The following is a 23,593-nucleotide window of genomic DNA, read 5'->3' as shown; positions in this document are numbered from 1 at the left end:
GTTACTTTAGGTTCACAGCCGTGAACAGCATTTAGTTTGTCAGGCGCATATTCAGCCTCTCTCTCTCTCTCTCTATCTCTCTCTCTCTGCGTTGGCCGGCTAGCACAGGACTCAAGTTGCTTACTCACTTTTCGTTCATGTTGAAGGTTTAGCGTAAAACTCATCCAAGTATGAAATAGTTCTATATTCTCTTAACTATTTACAAGTCGAGGTACAACTTAGAGATTGGAGGTTTCTGGGGAGGGGATTTGGTTTCAGTGCAATTTCCTTCAACCTCTTGACGGGTTTTCTTACAGTTTCAGTCCTACCCAGAACTTCTTGAAATGACTGAAATTCTGCTTCCACCTCTTTTATAAGATGTTCAGCGAAGAGCCTCTTTTCCTTTGCCTTTTCACATAGACCCCTCAGATCACTAGCCGTTTTTGTAATTTCAACCCGCTTACAGATGCATGTGAAACGGCTATTTTTTATGGATTTTCCAAAGACCAAGGCAAATATGGAAATTCCTACCTGTCATCGACCAACATCCCTGTTTTTGATCATCCTGTATTTGGCAGTTTTCATGATAAGTGCGGCGGTATAATGGACAGTTTGTTATAAACTGTATTGCTGGAATTAACTCTTTCACAAAGGTCTCTTCCGTAATCGAGTATACTTGAAGTTCTCGTTTCCATCAATTCAGCCTTATGTGATTTCAGAACCTCAAGTTCCTTCCTTAGTTGCTTTAATTTATACAGCCCAATCTGAAGGCGAGTTGTTGAAACTTCTTTTCGATAGTGGTTCTGAAGAACTTCTCTAGTTAGAGTTAGGTTCTTACTTTCTGTCAGTCTCAGACTCTCTCTTTTAACGTTATATACATATTCTTTTACAATATGTTAATGCGAAATCTGAACACACATTTTAAAACATCCTATTCTAAGCTATCTAGGAATCTGAAAAAATGTTACACAATATACATGACATTTCAAAGAGGGGAAAACATGCATTTTGAAAGTAGCAATATATAATAATATATATATGAATGTATGTATATATTATCTTTCCCCTTTTTAATTTAGATTTTGAGCATAGTTTTAATTTTTATGCGTAATTTAATTTTAATGAATGATGTATTCAATACTTTGCTTATAGTATTATTTCTTGTATTTGCAGACTGAAGATGTGCTGGGGTCAGCATGAAACGTAGCTTTTTATAATAAAACTTTGACCCCTTTCCTGTTGGTCTGTGTTGGGGCTTCCTGTGCTGTATATATATATATATATATATATATATATATATATATATATATATATATATATATATATATATATATATATATATATATATATATATATATATAGTGCGTTTTGTTTAAAGCCCGCAGTTTATTAACGCTGAATATTTATGATATTGCCTTGAAACTTGAATACCCAAGGACTTTTGTAGATGTAGCATGGAAAAGAGCCAGGAAAACGTTTTATTTAACTAATGACAAACTTGAATTTAGTACACATAACATTCTCAAATTTCAGTATGATGAAAGGTTTTTAGACATTCCTAGAATTTTGAGGCTTATCAACATAAATGTTGTTTTCAATAATAATAATAATAATGTTAAGTCTAGTAAATAAAACTTCTAAAGATGATTCTGGTTGCATATATGAAATTTCTTGTAAAAAGTGCGATAAAATATATTATAGACGAACTGCAAAATCATTTTCACAACGAATCAAACAGTACCAATATTCAGTGAGAACTGGTTAAATATCGAATGCATTGTTCGTGCATATGAGAGATTTAGATTCATCTATTAACTGGAGTCAAGCAAGATCCTTAATACCGTGTAGCGTCAGAGTAAAAAGGAATATAATTGAATCTTGTTTCATCAAATCAAATAATGGAAATGTCCTGAATTGAGGTCTCCCTAATTAAAAAACGTTGTAGATAAATGCAAGGAATAACATTAATATGTTCATTTTTATAAATGTTTTTGGACTTTCTATGGCTATGCTCCCGTTTCTCTTATGGTGTTTTTAGTTGTGACCACGTGATCTCGGATTATCCTGGATGATCTCTTTGATTTTTACCCTTTTGACAATTAACCATCTGGTATTCTTGGTATTTTTATTTACCTTGTAACACTCTTTTCAACTGTATCTCATTTGTGCCTCGACAATGTCTCATTAAAGGACAAAAGCGCTCGGTCCGGATTTCTGCCTATTATTTTTCTTTGGTATTCGCTTGTATCAAGAGGTCAGGTGCATCTACTGTGATTTTTTTAAGCATATATATATATATATAAATATATATATATATATATATATATATATATATATATATATATATATATATATATATATATACACACACACACACACACACACACATATATATATATATATATATATATATATATATATATATATATATATATATACATATATATATGTATAAGAACTTCGCAGACCTATTAGAGGACATAGGCCAATGAACAGACTCCAGCAACGATGATAGCCAGGAAGACCAGGCAGAAATACAGTCACAGAGAGGAGAAACTTAGAATGGAAAGGTGGAAAGACCATGGAAGGGCAGGAAGATTTCAAGAACTTGAAAAAGTTACATAGACACAGAAGAGTCACTTAGATGGATAAGAAGTGGAGGTCTAGGACATGAAAAGGAAGAAACACTGATATAATACGAGCACAATATCAAGGCCTCCTGAAAACGGCTTCAAGAAAATGGCGGGCATACCAGCAAAGGAACAGTGTAGGTTTTGTCATGCAGCGGGTGAGAGTGTGAATCATCTGATATCAGCCTGCCAGACCCTGCTTGCAGATGGTCACTACACGGCCCGCCACAACAAGGTCTGTAAATATATCCATTGGAAAATATGTAATACAGAATTAAAGTGAAAGAAAAAGTGCGGGAGCATGAACCAGATCAAATCTCCTCCAATAGGGTCGTTACCATCTTTTATGACAAGGAAATTCCAACAGGAAGATATATAGAAGGAGACGCTATGAAACCTGATATTATGACCTGGAACAAGGAAGGAAAAACAGCAAAGATTATAGACGAGATAGTACCCAGTGACTTTGGCCTCAATAGAGCTGCAAGGCACTAAATAACGAAATACCAAGACCTGACTATCATTGCTTTTCAGGTCGTGAACGACCTGAAAAGCTCATGGAAACTGAAGGAAATAGAAATAATACATGTGGTGGTAGGGGCAGCAGGACTTATAAAGAAAAACCTGAGAAAATATCTTCAGGCAATAGCAAGTTGCCCAAGTATGAAATGAGGTGCAGATTGCTGCCCTCAGAGGAACGGTAAACACCTTGAAAAGAGCCTAGGATATAAGGCTAGTGAAATATAAAGGGGCCCATTGCACCCCTGATATAAGCTGAAAAGTAAGAATAACATAAACCAAAGAGAAACTATAGACAGAGGTCGAGAGATCTCATCGCTTAGAGTTCTCCCTTGGAAAACTGGTGTGATTTTGGAAACATTTTTTGTCTCCTTCGGTATTGAACTTTAAATATTTTAGGAAAATGTCTCGAACACTGCTACAGACAGAGAATGGTCTCTCGTTCTACCCAAACCCGTTGTGCACAGGATGTTTGTACTTAATTAAGGATTTCCCTGGTTATCTGAAATGTTTGCTGTATGTTGCACATTTCAGCCGTTAGTTGGGACGGCATTGCACAGATGATGTTATATATGAAATCAAACTAGGACAGATAAGTGGTAAACATGTTTGCGTAAACTTATGTTCTTTCACTCCCGTGTTCGTTCATTTCCTTCATGATATGAAGGTATCCTTTATAAAAAAGGACGGTTTTTAGTTCATGAATAGCTTCATTATCAACAGTGTCGTACAAACAATTAAACAGTGCATACTGAAATTGTCCATACTTGAATAATCAATACTGGAGATAGTAGCTACGGTTAAACAATGGTTTGCTTAAGGCTTAAACCATAGTAAGTAACAAAGACAAAATAATACTTACCAGTATTATTTCCACTAATGCAAATTCGAACGGACAGTCACTTCTTAATATTGCTCCAGGTCCTTTCAGTCGGCTGGTAAGAGGGACTCTGAAAGCGCCTTCTCGAATTATGCTAAATAATACATGATGATAAGCGAGAACTTATCGTCTTAGAAAGCAATGTATTCTTTTTTTTCTTTTTATTTTTCTAAGGCACGATGGCTACAACTATCAGCGCAAAAGGACGTATGCATGTAAATATTAAAAAGGCAAGCCAAATTCAGAAAATGCTTATCAACAGTCTCTTCGACTCCCATGGCTGTTGATATATATATATATATATATATATATATATATATATATATATATATATATATATATATATATATATATATATATATATATATATATATATATATATATATATATATATATATATATATATATATATATATATATATATATATATATATATATATATATATATATATATATAAGAAAGGAATTTCAACTCGAATGAAGTGAATAAATTTCTGATCGAATTGAACAATACATGTTGAGTTTACTTTCATGTTAACAAACAAGACTCTGCCATTAGTAATGTAATGCAATTACGTTTCAGTCACAACAAACACGGAATTCGGTTAGTATACTGCGAATGTGTAAATTGAATTTTCACAACAAATACGTCTAGTTTTCATTAACATATTTTGATTTACAGATTTCCATGAATATTTACACCAAGGCTTGTTCCTGGTGTATTTTTATTGAATACATACACACACACTACACATATAGACATATATATATATATAATATATATACTATATATATATATATATATATATATATATATATAATATGATATATATTATATATATTTATTATATATTATATATATGTAATAAAAAGTTTATAATATATGGGGCGGTGATATAGTTATATATATATATATATTTTATAATAATATATAATATATATATATATATATATATATATATATATATATATTTATAGATATATATATATATATATATATACCAAAAACAGGGCTAGGCGACGGCCAGCAAGACACATCAGTGCGAGGGTGGACCAAGGAAACCAATTAATTCCAACATATTGCTTTATTTCCGACTTTTCTTAATTATTTCTTTATTACATCTTCAGGGATCTGTTGAATAATGGATAACTTACTAAAAAAGTTACTATAAAAGCTTAAAATTTCATAAGAAAATTTAAATTCAATACATTGAAATTTCATAAGAAAATTTAAATTCAGTACATTAAAATTTTATAAGAAAATTAAAATTCAATACATTACAGCTAAAAAAAAAAAAAAAAAAACACACACACAAAGGAACAAAAGGCCACTGACCAACCTTATGTGGAGAGAACAAAAGACAGAATGCTTACAAAGACAGTTAACTTAGGTAAAGTTGAGTAGAGGAGGTTTGGGTATTTAAATGTGGGACTAGTTGTTTAATAAACAATGACTCAAGTATAGGCAATTCGTGAGGATAAGCTGTTCTGTCTATTATACTAAAATCACTTCTTTCGATGTAAGTTTTACAGATTTTGGAATGAGATCTGATATCAGAATGTTCTGGGTTGGAGAGCCTACAACCAGTACGAAAGCTAATTCCCGAATGGGAGTCGATTCTGACCCTCAGTAACCTCCTCGTGGATCCGACATATGTCCCTGAGTTACACCTAGGGCAAGTATACTTATACACCACGTTAGAGGACAAAAAAGGGCTTAATCGATCCTTATGGTTAAAAAAATAACCAATTGTTAAAGGATTCTTGGGAATTAATTTTAAATTGATCGCACCATAGTGATTATTGATAATTTGTAAAAAAACGTTTTCTAAAAGAATCATCGTGTAAAAAGGGAAATTTGGCATAAACGTTTAACTTGGGATTAATTGGTTTCCCTGGTCCACCCTCGCACTGAGATATATATATATATATATATATATATATATATATATATATATATATATATATATATATATATATATATATATATATATATTATATATATATATGTATATATATATATGTGTATATATATATATATATATATATTATATATATATATATATATATATATATATATATATTAGTTATATATATATATAGTATATCATATATATATATATAGGTATATATATATATATATATATATATACATATATATATATATATATATATATATATATATATATATATATATATATATATATATATATATATATATATATATATATATATATATATATATATATATATATATATATATATATATATATACGTATATATATATATATATATATATATATATATATATATATATATATATATATATATATATATATATATATATACACACAACAGTTTAGAATGGAATATAATTTTTATGAGGTCATCTAATTTTTTTATAAATCTTAAATGAAAATTGAACCACGAAATGTTTTGATACATGAAGCCTAAAATGACACAACAGATTTGAAATCAACACAAATTCATTGTTACTTGTGATTTGAGGGAATAATGGCTTTTATTCTTCATGTTTATTGCGACACCGATACAAGCACGAAGTATGAATGTTTTTATCATTTCTTAAGTCCGAAGCAGATAGGATAAAGAATATAAAACCATTATCTAGGCCAGACCTGATAGAAACGATAAAAATCTGAAAAAATAATATGACGTTTATCTCACAAAAATAAAACCCGTCATTTGAAGAAAAAAGTTTGAGTTTAATAAAAAAAATCCGTCAAGTCAGCGATGGAGGACAAGATTGATTGATTCATATATATATATATATATATATATATTATATATATATATATATATATATATATATATATATGTGTGTGTGTGTGTGTGTGTGTGTGTGTGTGTGTGTGTGTGTGTGTGAATGTATATATATTTGTATATATACATAGAAAGATTAAACAGTTATGCACTTGTAAATGAACTGTAATTTAAATAATTTCAAACTTATTTGCAAATACGTTCATAAATCATGCAGTTACTTATGGTTCTCATTTAAATTAGAAGTGAAGGAAAGTTGCCGAATACTATTAGTTTGGATGTAATCATGGAGTACAAAATAAAGAAGTATAACAAAGACAGAAATACAATATACAAATCAGGTATCAAATATCATCGCAATAAGGGAACACGACTAACATACTGGATTGCATCAAACTGCATGTTGCTACGTGTAGCTTCATTGGCTAATTGCAACCAGCGTACATATCCTCCTCTTCCTAGGGAAACGAAAATACCAGTTTTTTCTAAAATGATAATTTGGAATTGAAAATGGTTGTGTTTGGTGCGCAATAATACCAAGACCATCTATATTAAGGTTAAGCTATTTAAAACATATTTGCTCTGGCAGACGAGATTATTACTGATACCGTATCAGGAATTCAGATTAGGCAGCTGAAGATGTGTTGTTTCATGTCTAAATATAGCATATAAAACTTGCCAAATACCACTTTCTTATATATATATATATATATATATATATATATATATATATATATATATATATATATATATATATATATATCAACAGTCCATGGGAGTCGAAGAGACTGTTGACAAGCATTTTCTGAATTTGACTTGCCTTTTTAATATTTACATGCATACGTCCTTTTGCGCTGATAGTTGTAGCCATCGTGCCTTAAAAAAAGAAAAAGAAAAAAAGAATACATTGCTTTCTAAGACGATACGTTCTCGCTTATCATCATGTATTATTTAGCATAATTCGAGAAGGCGCTTTCAGAGTCACTCTCACCAGCCGACTGAAAGGACCTGAAGCAAAATTAAGAAGTGACTGTCCGTTCGAATTTGCATCAGTGGAAATGGCGCTCTTTCTTCTAAACTGGTAAGTATTATTTGGTCCTTGTTATTTACTATTTCCAGTATTGATTATTCAAGTATGCATTGCTTAATTGTTTGTATGGCACTGTTCATAATGACGCTATTCATGAACCAAAAATCGTCCTTTTTATAAAGGGAACCTTCATATCATAAAGAAAATGAGCACGGGAGTGAAAGAACATAAATTCACGCAAACATGTTTACCACCTATTTGTCATAGTTTGATTTCATATAACATCATCTGTGCAATACCGTCCCAACTAACGGCTGAAATGTGCACCATACAGCAAACTCTTCAGATAATCAGGGAAATCCTTATTTAAGTACAAACATCCTGTGCACAACGGGTTTGAGTAGAACGAGAGACCATTCTCTGTATGTAGCAGTGCTCGAGACATTTTCCTAAAATATTTAAGGTTCAATACCGAAGGAGAGAAAAAATGTTTTTCAAAATCACACCAGTTTTCCCAGGAAGAACTCTAAGCGATGAGATCTCTCGACCTCTGTCTATAGTTTCTCTTTGGTTTATGTTATTCTTACTTTTCAGGTTATATCAGGGGTGCAATGGGCCCCTTTATATTTCACTAGCCTTATATCCTAGGGCTCTTTTCAAGGTGTTTACCGTTCCTCTGAGGGCAGCAATCTTCATCTCATTCCATACTTGGGCAACTTGCTATTGCCTGAAGATATTTTCTCAGGTTTTTCTTTATAAGTCATGCTGCCCCTACTACCACATGTATTATTTCTATTTCCTTCAGTTTCCATGAGCTTTTCAGGTCGTTCACGACCTGAAAAGCAATGATAGCCAGGTCTTGGTATTTCGTTATTTAGTGCCTTTCAGCTCTATTGAGGCCAAGGTCCCTGGGTACTATCTCGTCTATAATCTTTGCTGTTTTTTCCTCCTTGTTCTAGGTCATAATATCAGATTTTATAGCATCTCCTTCTATATATCTTCCTGTTGGAATTTCCCTGTCATAAAAGATGGTAACGGCCCTATTGGAGGTGATTGGATCTGGTTCATCCCCCCGCATTTTTTCTTTCATTTTAATTCTGTACTCTTTACATATTTTCCAATGGATATGTTTACAGATCTTGTTATGGCGGGGCGTGTAGTGACCATCTGCAAGCAGGGTCTGGCAGGCTGATATCAGATGATTCACATTCTCACCCTCTGCATGACAAAACCTACACTGGTCCTTTGGTGGTATGCCTGCCATTTTCTTGAAGCCGTTTTCAGGAGGCCTTGGTATTGTGCTCCTATCACATCAGTCTTTCGCCATCATGTCCTAGATCTCCACTTCTTATCCATCTAAGTGACTCTTCTGTCTCTATGTAACTTTTTCAAGTTCTTGAAATCTTCCTGCCCTTCCATGGTCTTCCCACCTTTCCATTCTAAGTTTCTCCTCTCTGTGACTGTATTTCTGCCTGGTCTTCCTGGTTATCATTGTTGCTGGAGTCTGTTCATTAGCCTGTGTCCTCTAGTAGATCTGTGAACTTCTTAGATATATATATATATATATATATATATATATATATATATAATATATATATATATATATATACATATATATATATATATATATATATATATATATATATATATATATATATATATATATGCTTGAAAAATCACAGTAGATAAGCAGAAATCCGGACCGAGCGCTTTTATCCTGTAATGAGACATTGTCGAGGCACAAATGAGATACAGTTGAAAAGTGTTACAAGGGGAACAAAAATATCAAGAGTACCAGATGGTTGATTGTCAAAAGGGTAAAGATCAAAGAGATCATCCAGGATAACCCGAGATCACGCGGTCACAACCAAAAACACCATAAGAGAAACGGGAGCATAGCCACAGAAAGTCCAAAAACATTTATAAAACTGAACATATTAATGTTGTTGCATTTATTTACAACTTTTTTAATTTTGAAGACTTAAATTCAGGACACTTCCAATTATTTGATTTGATGAAACAAGATTCAATTATATTCCTTTTTACTCTGTCGCATGCACTCGATATTGTGTGTTTAGTAGTTCATAGACGAGTCTTTATTTTAAATATGTGTGCTTATTAATAAGGCCAAAAGTTTTCAAGGGCTATGGGTGTACCAGCAGTATGAAACTTATAGATGTAATAAAGCCCCATAAATTAAGAGATGGCCGTTTTATTTGTATGATATCCTAGCTAAAGTGGGAGGGGCAAACTCTGTGAGTAGAAGCACACACCAGCTACCATTGGAAATTAACCTGCAGCCACAGTGAAAACTTTTCCTTGCCCCCTCCCCAAGCTAAGGAACTTCAGCACGAGGTACGATCTGGACCTTTTTGTAGTTTCCAACATTGATCACCATTACCAACGAGAAATTGCCGCTGGTGCCATGTCGACTATGGTAGCTACTACTATCAATATGCCGCAATGTTCGTCTCCTCATCTTCTGTGCCTAACCTAGTCATACAAGATAGCCTAGCCTACGTCACTGATGCTAGTCTTGTATGAGCTCCCTAATTGTAGCCTTCTACTCTACATATTGTTACCTAATAATTAGGCTAGGTGCCCATTTTTGGTATACATAGATGTATTTATGTGTATTGCTTAGGCCTAGGCCTATTATTTTATTATTATTATTTTTGGTAGGCTAGGCCACAAATTTTTGATTGAAGAGTATGTTAGGTTAGCAACATTGCATTCAGAATTTGTTTAACCATCCTTGCATGTTATTGGTACCAGTTGATTACCTTTCAGTCCATAGCCTATGGATTAGCCTACAGGAGTTAAGTTAGGCTAAATAGAAACATGTCCAATTTTTATATGATATGTAATGTTTTATCTTTTTCTATTTCTCATACAAATATTACCATTTTATTTCACTTATAATTGCTTTTGTCTGATACTTGGTATTATCTTTTGATTACTTTCTTGTTATTTGTGAGTTATGATGGTGAGAGCGCTCTCTGATACCGAGGTTGATGTAGTGGGCCTCGCTCATAATATTTTGAGTCGCTTAGAAAGGTCTAAGAAAATGACTGAAAGGGGAGCTGAGTTTCATGTTCAGCTGCTTGAAAAACTCATACTAGGTCATCAAGCTGCCTATGCAAAATTCAAATCCGTTGTGCGAGAAATTCGTAGCAGACTTAAGAGTGTATGTACTGAAGAAAGCTCAGTTGAGATAATCGATGCTCTTAAGGAAATTACAAATAAATCCAGTGAGTTATTTTCAGATATTCGAAGAAAATCGTCTCCTTCTCAGGATGTTATCCGAAAACAGGATGTATTAGCGGCTGTCAGTAAAGACATCCTTAGCCTATTGAATGCCTGTATGGTTGAATCAGATGAATTAGATTTTGATAAGGAAACAGAAGCAGCTAGGCTTCGGCTCCTGCTTGACCATGGCTATGCTAAGTCGATATATGGAAGTACCATATCCAGGTGAAAAAGCGTAGGCTCTGAACATTCACAGGCATCTCAGACCTGTATTGAAGTCGCAGCAGAGCTCGCTGCTAAGGAAGGAGAATTGAAAATGGAAGCTGCCATCGAGGCTCAACGATCACAACTGAAGATGCTAGAATTGGAGAAATCTGTAAGAATGTTGAAGGCTAAACTTAATGCTTATGATTCAGCAAGTCAGCACCGTCAGGACTTATCTTCCGTTCCGTCGGAGACCCATTCCGTGCATAAAATAGTCTCCCCCCAAGGGTCCATGACACAGCGTTGCAGTTCTTCGTCCCCTTCAACTGCAACTTCTCCGACTCCTGCAGAATCATTGGTTTCCCCTCTTAGGTCTTCCGCCTCTGAGTTTGTACCTGCTTTACCTTTGCATCCTGCTCCTCAACAACCTGACCCTCCGATATCGCACTGTAATGTTTCTGTCCCAGTTCAGCAGCCCTCTGGAAATAGCATATCAGCCTTGGCTCAACAACAACCTAGTCCTCAGCCTTTACAGCAAAGCCTTTCAGCTCCAGCTCACTTACCTGATGTTAATTCCACAACTGTCTTAACTCAAGCACTCCATGATACTATGTCATTGAATCGTTAACCAGTTCCTACACCTAGCATTTTCAGGGGTGACCCTCTCCACTTTATTGAATGGCAAGCATCATTTACTGTTCTAATTGATAACAAGGTTATACCTGCTTCACAGAAGTTTCATTACCTGAAACAGTATTTAAGTGGCGAAGCAAGGAATGTAGTTGAGGGAACTTTTTTCCGTACAGACGACAATGCTTACGTTCAAGCTTGGGAGAAGCTCCATATGAGGTACTGTCGGCCGTTTGTTGTTCAGTGAGCATTTCAACAGAAGATTGCACTGTGGCCAAGGATTGCTCCAAAGGATTATGTAGGGTTTCGATGCTTTTCTGACTTTTTGAATTCGTGCTTTGATGCCATACCACATGTTCCAGGCTCGAGCATACTGAATGATTGTGAAGAAAACCAGAAGATTTTGCACAAGTTACCAGATTGGGTTACCTCTCGATGGAATCGCACAGTTACTGCAGAGCTAGAAGAGACAGGGTGTTACCCAAACTTTAAATCTTTCACGGTGTTCCACACTAGGGAAGCAGAGATAGCTTGCAACCCAATTTCTGCTCAGTTGACATTTTGAACCATAGAAACTGAACGGTAGTCCCGTGAGAGGAAATCGAATGGTCGCACCTTGTCTACATCATCAACCAAAGCATCCGAACTGAAAGCTAGTTTACTGGCAAGCTCTTCATCATCAACTGCCCGTCCAGCTACCCCATCAACGACAGTGACCAACCGAAAATCTCTATATTGTCACTTCTGCAAGCAGGATCATTCAATACATCATTGTAAACTCTTCTTGAAGGAAAGGTTGGAAGACAGAAGGGCCTTTTATAGTAAAAAATCATCTTTGCTTTGGATGCCTCAGAAAAGGCCTTAGTTCAAAGGAATGTAAGCACCGCAGCATTTGCGCTACATGTCAGAAGCGTCACCCAATGTCGCTCCATGGAGACTTTCCATTTAATTAGCATACTAAATAATGCTCTACGTGCTTGAATGACTTGTTTCTTAATAGCTTTATCCATTTTACCATTACAATTAAACGTAGTACCAAGTTAAATATAATCATCTACAATTTCAATACTCTCCTCACCATATTTAAAATTCGGAACATTTCTAACTTTTCCTCTAGAAAATACAACTACTTTAGTTTTTGAAACATTAATTTGAAGCTTCCAATTATCACAATATTCTTTTACTTTGTCTATGGCATTTTGTAATTCCTTTGGGGATTCAGCCATTACAATAGTATCATCAGCATAAAGTAAAACATAAATACGCAAAAACATTTCTATATCAATACTACTTAATTTTTCATTTATTTCCCTTGAACACATATCCATCCCATTATACCCCCTGCTAAGAGAAGACTCAAAATTATTTAGGTAGATGGCAAAAAGTAATGGGGAAAGTTTCTTACCTTGTTTTACGCCTACGTTACATTCGAAAAAGTTAGAAATTTTATGATTCTGCTTCACACAGGATTTTGCATTATTATACATATTATATATGACAGCCATAATATTACCGTTAATGCCATGTGAGATTACTTTCCCCACAAGGACGACCTGTCAACCAAATCAAATGCTCTTCTGTAATCAACGAACAAACAGTATATTCTCTTTTTTTGATGGAGATAGAAATTAACAAGTGAATGTAATACAAGAATATGATCTAGAGTACTATATCCTTCCCTGAAACCAGCCTGCTCCTCACCAAGTTGACCAGTGCTTTCAATGTAATCAGTCAACCTTTTATGGACACAAGCGGTAAAAAGCTTCGCTACACAGCTCAGCAGTGTGATACCCCTATAGTTATCTGGGTCGTCAGGGGATCCTTTTTTCTTAAATATGGGTTTTATTATCCCTATACACCAATAATATGGAACAATTGAGGAGATCAACACTATGTTGAAAATTTTGCATATCACATTGAGCATATCATAAGGGCAGTTTTTAAGGAACTCATTTATAATATTATCAATACCACATGCTTTTCTACTCTTAAGTTTTTTTATTTGAATTTGTATCTCATCAACTGTAAAAACTCTATTCAAGTCTTCGTTAACTAACTGGTTAATAATGCTTGGGTCGAAATTATCAGGGTGTTCACTCTCATCAGGTTCAACATTACCTCGACCAAGTTTAGCAAAATAATCTCGAAATGTTTTAAGTGCAATTTTACAAATCAGCTCACTCTTATCAGTATTCTTTAACAATTCCCAATAATCCTTACCACTACTTTTTCTCATATTTCTAACATTTCTATGAAATTTTTTTCTGAAAGATTTCTTAGCTTTATTAATTATTCTCTTATATGTTTTAGCTCTAGCTTTCAGTTCGTTTCTAGTTTCATTTGTTTTGATCTTCATGAGCCTGTTTTTTACTTTCGTATATTCAGTTCTTTTACTAGAACAGTCTTTGTCAAACCATGGTTTGCTAACCTTTTTGCAATCCCCAGTTTTAGGTTTATTTTGATCATTTTTTTACAAATGCCAATGTGTTTGGCAGGGTCAATAATAATTTTCCTGAATCTTTTACAATATCATCCATAATATTCTGGGTTACATTCAAAGGGTTCAGTGAATCTAATTTTAGGGCTAACAAGTTAATATCTCTAGTATTGATAGCTTCCATATATTCCTTTTTTATGTAATTTGTCCATTTTGTTTCAAGTTCTTCATATTCAAAGTTATTCATTTCATGGGTTTCCTCACTATCTAAATCTAAATTTGTATTTCCGGTGGTCTCGTATTACAAGTCTCTTCCAAACGTAATACCATAGAGAGGGCCGAGCGAGTATCAGACAGACACCTGTCATATTGCTCAACATTAAAATCCGTAATGCTACTCATAAGTTTAGGAGAAACAATAAAATAGTCAGTACAGCTTTTACCATTAGCCGTGAATTTAGCAGGAATTTCAAAAACTCCTGAATATGAAGTAACTTTTTCCTTTGAGAACAAAGTATTTTAATAATATGCGGTTATTGTTACAGTATTTCAATCTGAAATAATTATATTAAGAAGATAAAAAATTGATTTTGGATCATTTCCTAACGCGTGGTTGTTGATTGTTATTATTTTTTTTCCTTTACAAATATGACTTGAGGTTTTAGTTAATATTTAATTCTTTAGATTTAAAACTTATAGCTTCAAATGTGTTAAAAGTCTTATAGCATTAAATTCACGAGAATAGTATTTTAAGAGAATATTGATTTTTCCCACATTAATTTTCCTTCTTTATTTTGAAGAAACATGTTTTAAGATTAGAGGAACGTCGAAGAATCCTTATCAGAATGCTTAGTTTACTGAAGGACACAAACTCTATAATGGAAAGTTTTAGCAAATTTATTAACCCATATGCATTTAGAGTTCATTAGTTAATCAGTAGGACTGACTATACTTTTGGTGGAAAGTTTCACTTATAAAAAGCAAGTATTTGTTAGTGAGTCAGAGACAGGTGAATATCATATCTTTAAGGTAAACTGATATCTTTCTGGATGCAATATGAAAAGAGGTGATCCACAAATTTGGATAAGCAAGGGAAAGATCACGGTCTATAGAGATGATCTGCAAGTGAAACATGGATGTTGAATGCAAACGGAAGACGGTTTCGCATATGACGACAGTGGAGGATGATAGATCTGCTCAGAGGAGCTCCATAATTCGAAAGTGTTGGCAGGAAATCCTGAAAAATGCTGGAAAATGTTGAAGGAGTGTGAATATATAAATCTGGAATATAAAATTCAGTCCAAAGACCAAGCGCTATGACCTATGAGGTCATTTAGCGCTGAGAACAATGGTGAAACAATTGTCAACGAAATTAAAGGGGTTGCAGTTAGAGGATGAACGGGCGCTGCAAAGAACCTTAGGAAATGCCTACATTGCACCAAAACAGGTGCACTGACTCCCTATGGGGTGAGTATATGAATGCGCAGAGTTCAGCATAAAACTGATAATCCCTCTTCATAGACATGTGGCGGAGCACATCTCTGAATAATGGTTTACATTGTTCTAAACTCCACTTGTATATTGACCACAGTCTTTGACGTGGACATGTTAGCATCTGTGTAACTATGTTTCATAGAAACTGCTGATGCTTCATATGAAATTAGTACATAACGGATATGTCTCCAGTTACATACAAATGCAGTGTTTAGTGCATTCAAAAATAAATTCCAGTTTCATTTTGACTTTTAATTCATGTTCAGCAGTCAGCTTTTGATTGAACCATAAAATCCACTCCTCCCAAACTATCATTGTAACTTTTCAACAAACTGAGACTGTGAAATCATTCTCTTCATATCCACAACAAGTATTTCTACGTATTGTGGCTACAGATCTATCATTCCATCTCACCATTTGTATATCTCCGTCAGTTCTGGAATCACATGACTCCTGCTGCGTTTCTTCATTTCGGCAACACTTTTGACTGAGTACCCTTTCAGATGACTGTCTCTAATGGTTCAAGTGGTTCCGTATCCAAGCAATTTCGAGTATGACATTATATTATAAAAGTTTAACAAAATATCTAAAATATATAATAATATAATAAAAATGATGTTCACAGATTTTTTAGACAGTCTATTATACTTTATTAATGATAACTTTAAAGGGCATTCATATGAACTGGCAATACCCCAACATTTGTAGCCAAATCTATTTGGCTTCCTTCTAATGTACTGCTTTCATGAGTGCTTTCTAAATACGGTACCATGGACACATCAGTGCTTAGATACTCACGAAGTACAATGTGAGTAAAGATAAGTTTAGAATTCCATAAAATAAAGTCCAGTGGTTCCCAAACTTTTCTCTGTCAATTTCCCCCTGGCCCCCCAGTTCAACCATCCAGATTTTCCCCTTCATGTGTATGAGGGAAAGAGTAATTAAAACACACTGTGACTAATTACTAATTTATTTTTCAAATGTGCAAATATACTGGTAAACATATATTTACAGAGTAAAGTGGATAGAGAGCGGTTAGTAACAACTAACGGTTACTAACCGCATAGCCAAGAGAGTGGTTAGTAACAAATAAAAGGACTTTTGTCTGCTCTTCTACTTTAGAATTAAATTAGTGAGATTTTTTAGTTAGTAGGTAGTGTAATTATTTCCCTCTGGTAGCTTCAAATTTCGCCCCCCCTTTCCCCAGGGGGAAATTTCCCCCAGTTTGGGAACCACTGGAATAGACTAAATTTAGCCAAGTTGATCAATCAAAGACCTTGATTATCTGTCATATGAATAACTTGTTTTATGTTCTGAAATCGATTGGGACTCAGTTTTTGGAACTGCAGGTCAAGGTAAATCAGATGCTCTACTCCATTATTCTCTATCACCTGTTCCGGGCATTGTAACCAGGAAGAAATAAAAGGCCAAGAAAATAGTACATTTCTTCGTTTATTTAGGCATGCTTATTTTTCTCTCACACCAACTACTATGAGATTCAGGGCCTCTGTAACACGGTTTTTTGGACTTTGCTCCTTATCAAAGCATCGGATGTAGCTGAGAGTTGACATATGTATATTTTACAACCACACACAAATTTTGGCAGCATTATCAATGACCTAAACCTGATGGTTTTAATTTGTATAGAGTAAAAATTATCCAGCCGATGCCATGGCCAATGATTGCGAGCCAAGAGTCGAAAAACATTCATTAGGTAAGCAAGGTAAACAACATTTGACGAAATGTTGTCCCGCCCATCCACAAGACAGAAACTCATTCACCTTATTCCATCGGCTCTGAAACCCATAGCAGTCAATAATGGCTAAAAGGATTTGGAATTTTCCCGTGGTTGCAAAACTGCATTTGTCTTACGACTTGCAACTTTTTACACTCAAGAGAAAGCCCGTGGCCATGACAAAGACTTTATGAATGGCGGAACGATACATAGATGTGGGTGGGGTATGTGTGCTAGCGTAGTAATACTACTGTAGTAATAGCAGTAATATACATGAATTAAACGTTTAGGCCAACTGCTGGGATCTTTGAGGATCATTTAGCACTTCTTGCAACTACATGAGAAATGAGTTTTTATAGCCAGAAGTTAAATGTTCTAATTCAACAATGCCCATGATAGCCTTCAGTGCTATCCTGAATCATAACGAGGCCAAAGTGGGTGGAGCCTCATGAAGTCATCATTCTGACGATATTTTATTGGTGAAGGTTCAAAGCCAAAATGCGGTAACGTCTATTTTTTTTTTTTTTTTTTTTTTTTTTTTTTAGTAAATAGATAGATAGCCAATAAATAAAAATTGCTTGACATTGGATATAGCAGTTATCAAATCAAGCTTGTCTACTATGTTTTTGAAAATTACCAACTATTCCCTACATCTTGTCAATCTGATTGCGACCTATAAAGTAGACTATAAAGGAAACTTATTTTGGAGTTAGACTAATAATCAAAGTGTTTTTGTATTTATTAACCTATTTTGTTAGTTTGTTCATTATGACAATTATCAGTGGAGAGGTTTCAGAGTTCATAAAGGTGTACTGCTTTGCTTGTATTTACATTTTTATGTCATTGTTGCCAGAGGTCTAGCCTTCGTTATGTATAGCCAATCATCCATCGAGAAATAGGGAAGAAATGCTGTCATAAGTTACGTAACTAGTGCGTTCGAAACCTTTTATCTGAGTAAGTTGCCCCTTCTTCAAAAAAAGTCACTTTTACATTATAAGTACCAAATTTATTCAACCTACGTAATGCAGAATACAGTCAAAATTTATGTGTAGAGATAATGGGTATTCTGAATAAGCGTTATATTTATGAAAAGCATAGATAAAAAGTCATTGCGAAAAAACCGTGTTACAGAGGCCCTGAATCTCATAGTAAGTTAGCTTATTAATGAACAAAATGTCAAAAACTGCCCCATCCAGAGGCACTTTCATTTTTGTCTTGAGTGAGGTCAGGATAAGGGGTAACACAAGCGTGTTTCCTAAAAAGCAAATTAGTGTAGGCCTAGACCTATAACCATGAAATAATGATAGTTGTCATGCTGGTCACATATCAAAGAAAAAATTACTAATTCCTACAAAAAAGCAAGTACAAAGTTTTTATTATATATTTTGCAAATAAGTCAACATCTTTTTAAAATATTCCTGTCAGGCGCCAATTCTGGTGAAAAATATTCCTCTCAACCTACCACTGAAACGAACAAAATGCTAGAATAAATCTCTTCTATATTTCTTGGTCAATATCACTGCTCGTAGAATCGTAGAGGGCTCTAAGTGTTGATAGGATGACACTAATCGAGTGGGATGTCCAAAAGTCACTTTATAGCCAAGTTGCACTCGTTAAAAATAGATATAGTAACCGCAGGGAATTAATTACCCAGGAAAGCATAATCTTTCCTGCGAAGCATAATTAAGAAGTTGAGTAGAAAAAGTTAATAAATTTTGCTTTTGGAAGTAGAATATATTCTAAAATATAAATATCTGTGAATAGTTTCCAAGACGTTGTATTTCTCCATTTGTTTGACTGGTTAATATACAACTTAATTTCAAGACGACATCTAAATTTAAAAGTTAGCTTATATATATATTTATATATATATATATATATATATATATATAATATATATATATATATATATATATATATATATATATATATATATATATAAAGCCTTTGATTGGTGATTGGAAAATAAAGAAAACAGTAGGGTCTATCCTCAACAGAACCGTCCCAATCTAACTAAAATTATTATTAAGATAGTCCTCGACTTCAACCCAACGGCTCTTCATGCCTTGAGACCGAAAGGGAATCATGAGATGAGAGCAATTGCCACTGTTCATTTGTTTTTTCTCCTCTTCTATCTTTTTCTTTATCTCCATGAAAGGGTCATATCCTTCGTCAGCGATTTTCTTCATTTCCTCCGCCGTTTTCCTGACAGCCTGCAGGTACTTGGCCCGAGCATTCCATCCTGGTTGGGCTTGTGATTTCTCAGACTCAATCAGGATGTCTATGTACTCCACGGTAGAGAGAGGATTTGGTTTTAGTGCGATTTCTTTCAGTCTCTTGAGGCATTTTCTCACAGTTTCGGTCATACCCAGATCCTTTATTTGAACTGCCTCAAATTCTTCCTCTACCTCTTTTACAAGTTGTTCAGCAGAAAGTTTCTTTTCCGTTGCCTCTACATATCGACGCCTTAGGTCCTCTGCATTTTTTGTTACTTCAACCTGCTTACAAATATATTTGTATGGGATATTTCTGTGTATTTTCCAATGACACCGACCAGGGCAAATACGACAATTCTCTCCTGTAATCGCCCAGCATCGCTGATTTTCATTATCTTTCTCTATTCGGCAGTGTTCATGGCAAGTCCGGTGGCACTCTAGACAGTTTGTTATAAACTGTCCGGCAGGAATTGGCTCTTTCACAAAGGTCTCTTCAATAACTGTGTAGGTGAAGTTCTTGTTCCTGTCAATATCAGCCTCATGCGCTTTGAGGACTTCCACTTCACACCTTAGCTTCTCTAATTTATGCAGTCCAGTCTGAATATCTACCTGGAGGCCAGTTACTGAAACTTCTAGACGATGGCGTTCCTCAAGAACCTCTTTAGTTAGGGTGAGGCTCCTACTCTGAGTTAAGTTCAGATTTTCTACAAGTTTCATAAAACTCTTCTCTCCCATTTCCCAAAACATGGTACTGTCTTCGAATTCATCACTATCTTGTTCTTCCCTTTCTGGTTCTTTGCAACGTGCATATAGTGCAGAATGATTGAATTTGAAGATTTTGCTGTGTGGTATCTTTGCTTCTTTAATGCCACAAAGGACTTGAGGTTTTTGACCATCAGCAAAAGTAAGTAACCGGAATATGTTCTCAGCAATATCCTTTCCAAAGAGTGACAGTATTTGATCAAAAATGTATATCTGCATTGCAGTAAGTCTTGGAAGAGATGACTGAACAACAAAACCAACTGCATCAATTTTGTCAACACCTCCTACACCTCTTGTTGTGAAAAATTTGCGTTTTTGTTCTGTAATTTCCTGATCTCTTCCTATGCCTTGAACATCACCAAAACCTGGTGTATCAATGATTGTGAGGGAATAAGGTATTCTAAAACCTTCTTGGTGATGTATTGTGTACGATGATACTTCACTAGTTTGGCGTTTTGCTTGGTTGTCGCTTTCTGGCTCGGTGATCAATTTGAAACGAAAGTTATCCTCCCATTTAACAGCAAATACATAGTTAATTAGTCCATTGATTGAAGTGGTTTTACCTGATCCAGTAGAACCAACAAGCATGATGACCTTTTCTGGCATGGCATCTTTCTCATTTCCAAATTCATATTTCTGAAGTTTATATTTCTTGTGAGATGCAACATGTTTTAGATTTGGCTTATATATCTTGATATTACCATCCCTTATTTTCACTGATTGTCTACATAAATCAAATTTTTAGACTTCATCTTCCTTCATTTCTATCTTCAAATCATTGCTTAATTCACTATCAAGACTCTTGCCACAGTGTTCACTCTCACAATAAACCTTGAACCTATAGGTAACATTTGGATGCACACACATCTTAACTGATTGATTTTCAAATGTCAATGTACTTACTACTTTCCAGTCAGACCCTTCTTCTTGTTGCTTAAGTAAATATTTGATTCTTGTGCACTGAGAACCAATGTGAAGCGGCTTTGACCGCTTAATCTCTATTTCTGAAGAAGATATCTGCCAGGCCTAAGGTTTCCCAGGTGGACTAGTTGGCCTTGTTTTAACAGCACCCCTTATTTGGCCCTTAACACTAACTCCAAGTTGGCAAACACTTTGAATGCTAACGCCATACTCACAGCCAGGACTGAGACCCTGAATGTGATGACTTGCAACATTAGAATCTGCATGCTGAATAATGGGTGGATTATTTCCAGTAGTGTCTTCACAGACAATCTTGTACTGGTCGATGTTTGATGCACCATGAAGGGGTTTTTCCCACTGAACCAAAATGCTCTCATGTGTAGTAGCAATATTGTTTACATTTACTTTCCTTGGGGTAGAAGGTATTGCAAAGTCTTCATTGAGGAGTCTACCATTATTATAGTACTTTGTCTTAGCTTGGAATTCATTTGAATCAGAAACGTCCTCTGCAACAAGGAAGCTAACATCAGTGTTCTCTTTATTATCAAAGAAGTCTGTGAAATATCTTGCCTTTTCCATCATTGAACTTTCATTTTCTTTTATGTTAAGTGGGATTGTAGCATTTCCAGCTGTGAAGTCCAAATCACTATCAAGAGTCTCTTCTTTCGTGTATTTTGACATGTTTATCAAATGTGAATCAGATTTAGGGATCAAAATTGAAAAACACAGAACTTGTGAATGATGAGGACTCATAACCTTTGACTGTAAGTCGCCTGGCTCTGATACAAACTCAATCTGCTGAAGAGAGGACGTGCATTGCAAAAGTATTTTTACTTGGCTTTCTTTTGTTGCCATCCATCTGCTGAGAGCTTCATTTCGAAATGGAGAGAAATCCCTTTTTTTCAACATATTTGCTAACTCACTCTCCTCTTTATTTCCACCTCTGATACTTGGAAGAATCTTTGCTACCTCTTTCTGAAATGCCAGTTTGTAAGTAGCCAATAAAGATTTAAATTCCTGAATTTCTGCTTCAATTCCATGAAATTTATTAACTGCTTGTGATCTCAGAAGATCATTGCATTTCACATCCAGTTTATACAGATCCTCCAAATAATTTTCTGTTTCATTAACAAGAACAGCACTGATCTCTCTAACAAGTTTAGAAGCCTTACTGTCTAGTTTGGTAAGTGGATATAAATATGCACTTATTGGGACAGCATTTTCTCCCTTTTTTCCAATGATATTTGGCATCTCTTTGTGAGACGAACTGCTTCTTCAAATGTCGATGGGTTTTCTCGAAGTATAAAATCTCCAAAGTAACTGCAGCTAAATTTCCGGGATTCCTTTTTCTCATCTTCACTTAGATCTAACTTTCCTTCCCAATTAAACTTTAGGTATGGAATGGAATTGACCATAGCATGAAGATTACCTTTAACATTTTTGTCTAATGAATTTGAAGACAACTCCTTCTCGAAAACAAAGAAAGCATTGCCTCCATATGTAATTCCTGTTACAACATGCGTGGCGGTACCATGATCAAAAACTTCTGGGTGCTCAATCTTTCCATTCCTTAACTGTTCCATCGTCATTGTTTCAGTTTTAGTTGTGCATTTGTGCTTCAAGGTTACCCTTTCCACGTGATTTGAAGATTTTCTGTTGTCAAGGTATTCCCCAGAGCCAGACACATCCACCATCCCTCCAAGAAAGCTAAGTTTTAAGCCAATGTTGGCATCCAGTCCAGAAGACTTCTCTTTAATGGTATCAGAGGTGATGATTTTAGTGTTAGATGCTTCATGTTTGTGTACCTTTTTCCCTCCAGAGTTTGTTGGTCCCACAATGTAATCCCCTGTACAATTTGGTCAGATCTACAGTCATACAGCATACCTAAGTCAAAAGGCCTCCCAAGTGTTGGGATGGAAAGAATTTCTTCACTAGGTCTATCCCCCATCTTGAAAATTATTTCTTTCTGTGTAGAGTGTTCTCCAAGCGGCTATCTCATGACCTGTAAAGAAAGGAAAAATTGTATTTGTTAATTGAGCAAAACTATCTTACAGGGGAAATATTTAATTTCACTTTAGAAACGCCTGCATGCATTCGTTATTTGAGCACAAATTATATATCTAATC

General features: G+C 34.7%; 5 protein-coding genes across 7 annotated transcripts in view; 1 reads left to right on the top strand and 4 right to left on the bottom strand.

Annotated features, from left to right (window-relative positions):
• Nucleotides 1–23,593, bottom strand: part of LOC135215530 (serine-rich adhesin for platelets-like) — a 346,329-nt gene that overhangs the window by 202,190 nt on the left and 120,546 nt on the right. The window lies entirely within an intron of this gene.
• LOC135215528 (uncharacterized) overlaps nucleotides 1–23,593 on the bottom strand; it is a 96,033-nt gene that overhangs the window by 69,761 nt on the left and 2,679 nt on the right. The window lies entirely within an intron of this gene.
• LOC135215532 (verrucotoxin subunit beta-like) overlaps nucleotides 7,650–23,593 on the top strand; it is a 35,667-nt gene continuing 19,723 nt past the window's right edge. For 2 of the 3 annotated variants that reach the window (XM_064250361.1, XM_064250360.1), the window contains exon 1: nucleotides 7,652–7,870. The gene's annotated coding sequence lies outside the window, so the exon portion shown is untranslated. Of the gene's footprint in view, nucleotides 7,871–23,593 lie in introns of all 3 variants that reach the window. The other variant, XM_064250362.1, reaches the window with a different exon arrangement.
• LOC135215531 (uncharacterized) lies at nucleotides 19,520–22,699 on the bottom strand. The gene has a single exon (XM_064250357.1). The coding sequence runs from the start codon at nucleotides 21,150–21,152 to the stop codon at nucleotides 19,578–19,580; it is 1,575 nt and encodes a 524-aa protein (XP_064106427.1). The 5' UTR covers nucleotides 21,153–22,699; the 3' UTR covers nucleotides 19,520–19,577.
• LOC135215865 (stonustoxin subunit alpha-like) lies at nucleotides 21,573–22,718 on the bottom strand. Its single transcript, XM_064250819.1, has one exon. The coding sequence runs from the start codon at nucleotides 22,716–22,718 to the stop codon at nucleotides 21,573–21,575; it is 1,146 nt and encodes a 381-aa protein (XP_064106889.1).

The sequence above is a fragment of the Macrobrachium nipponense genome, chromosome 5, assembly GCF_015104395.2.
Source record: "Macrobrachium nipponense isolate FS-2020 chromosome 5, ASM1510439v2, whole genome shotgun sequence".
Lineage (NCBI taxonomy): Eukaryota > Metazoa > Arthropoda > Malacostraca > Decapoda > Palaemonidae > Macrobrachium > Macrobrachium nipponense.
The sequence above is the reverse complement of the archived record's forward strand: the minus strand, read 5'-3'. Positions and strand labels throughout refer to the sequence as shown.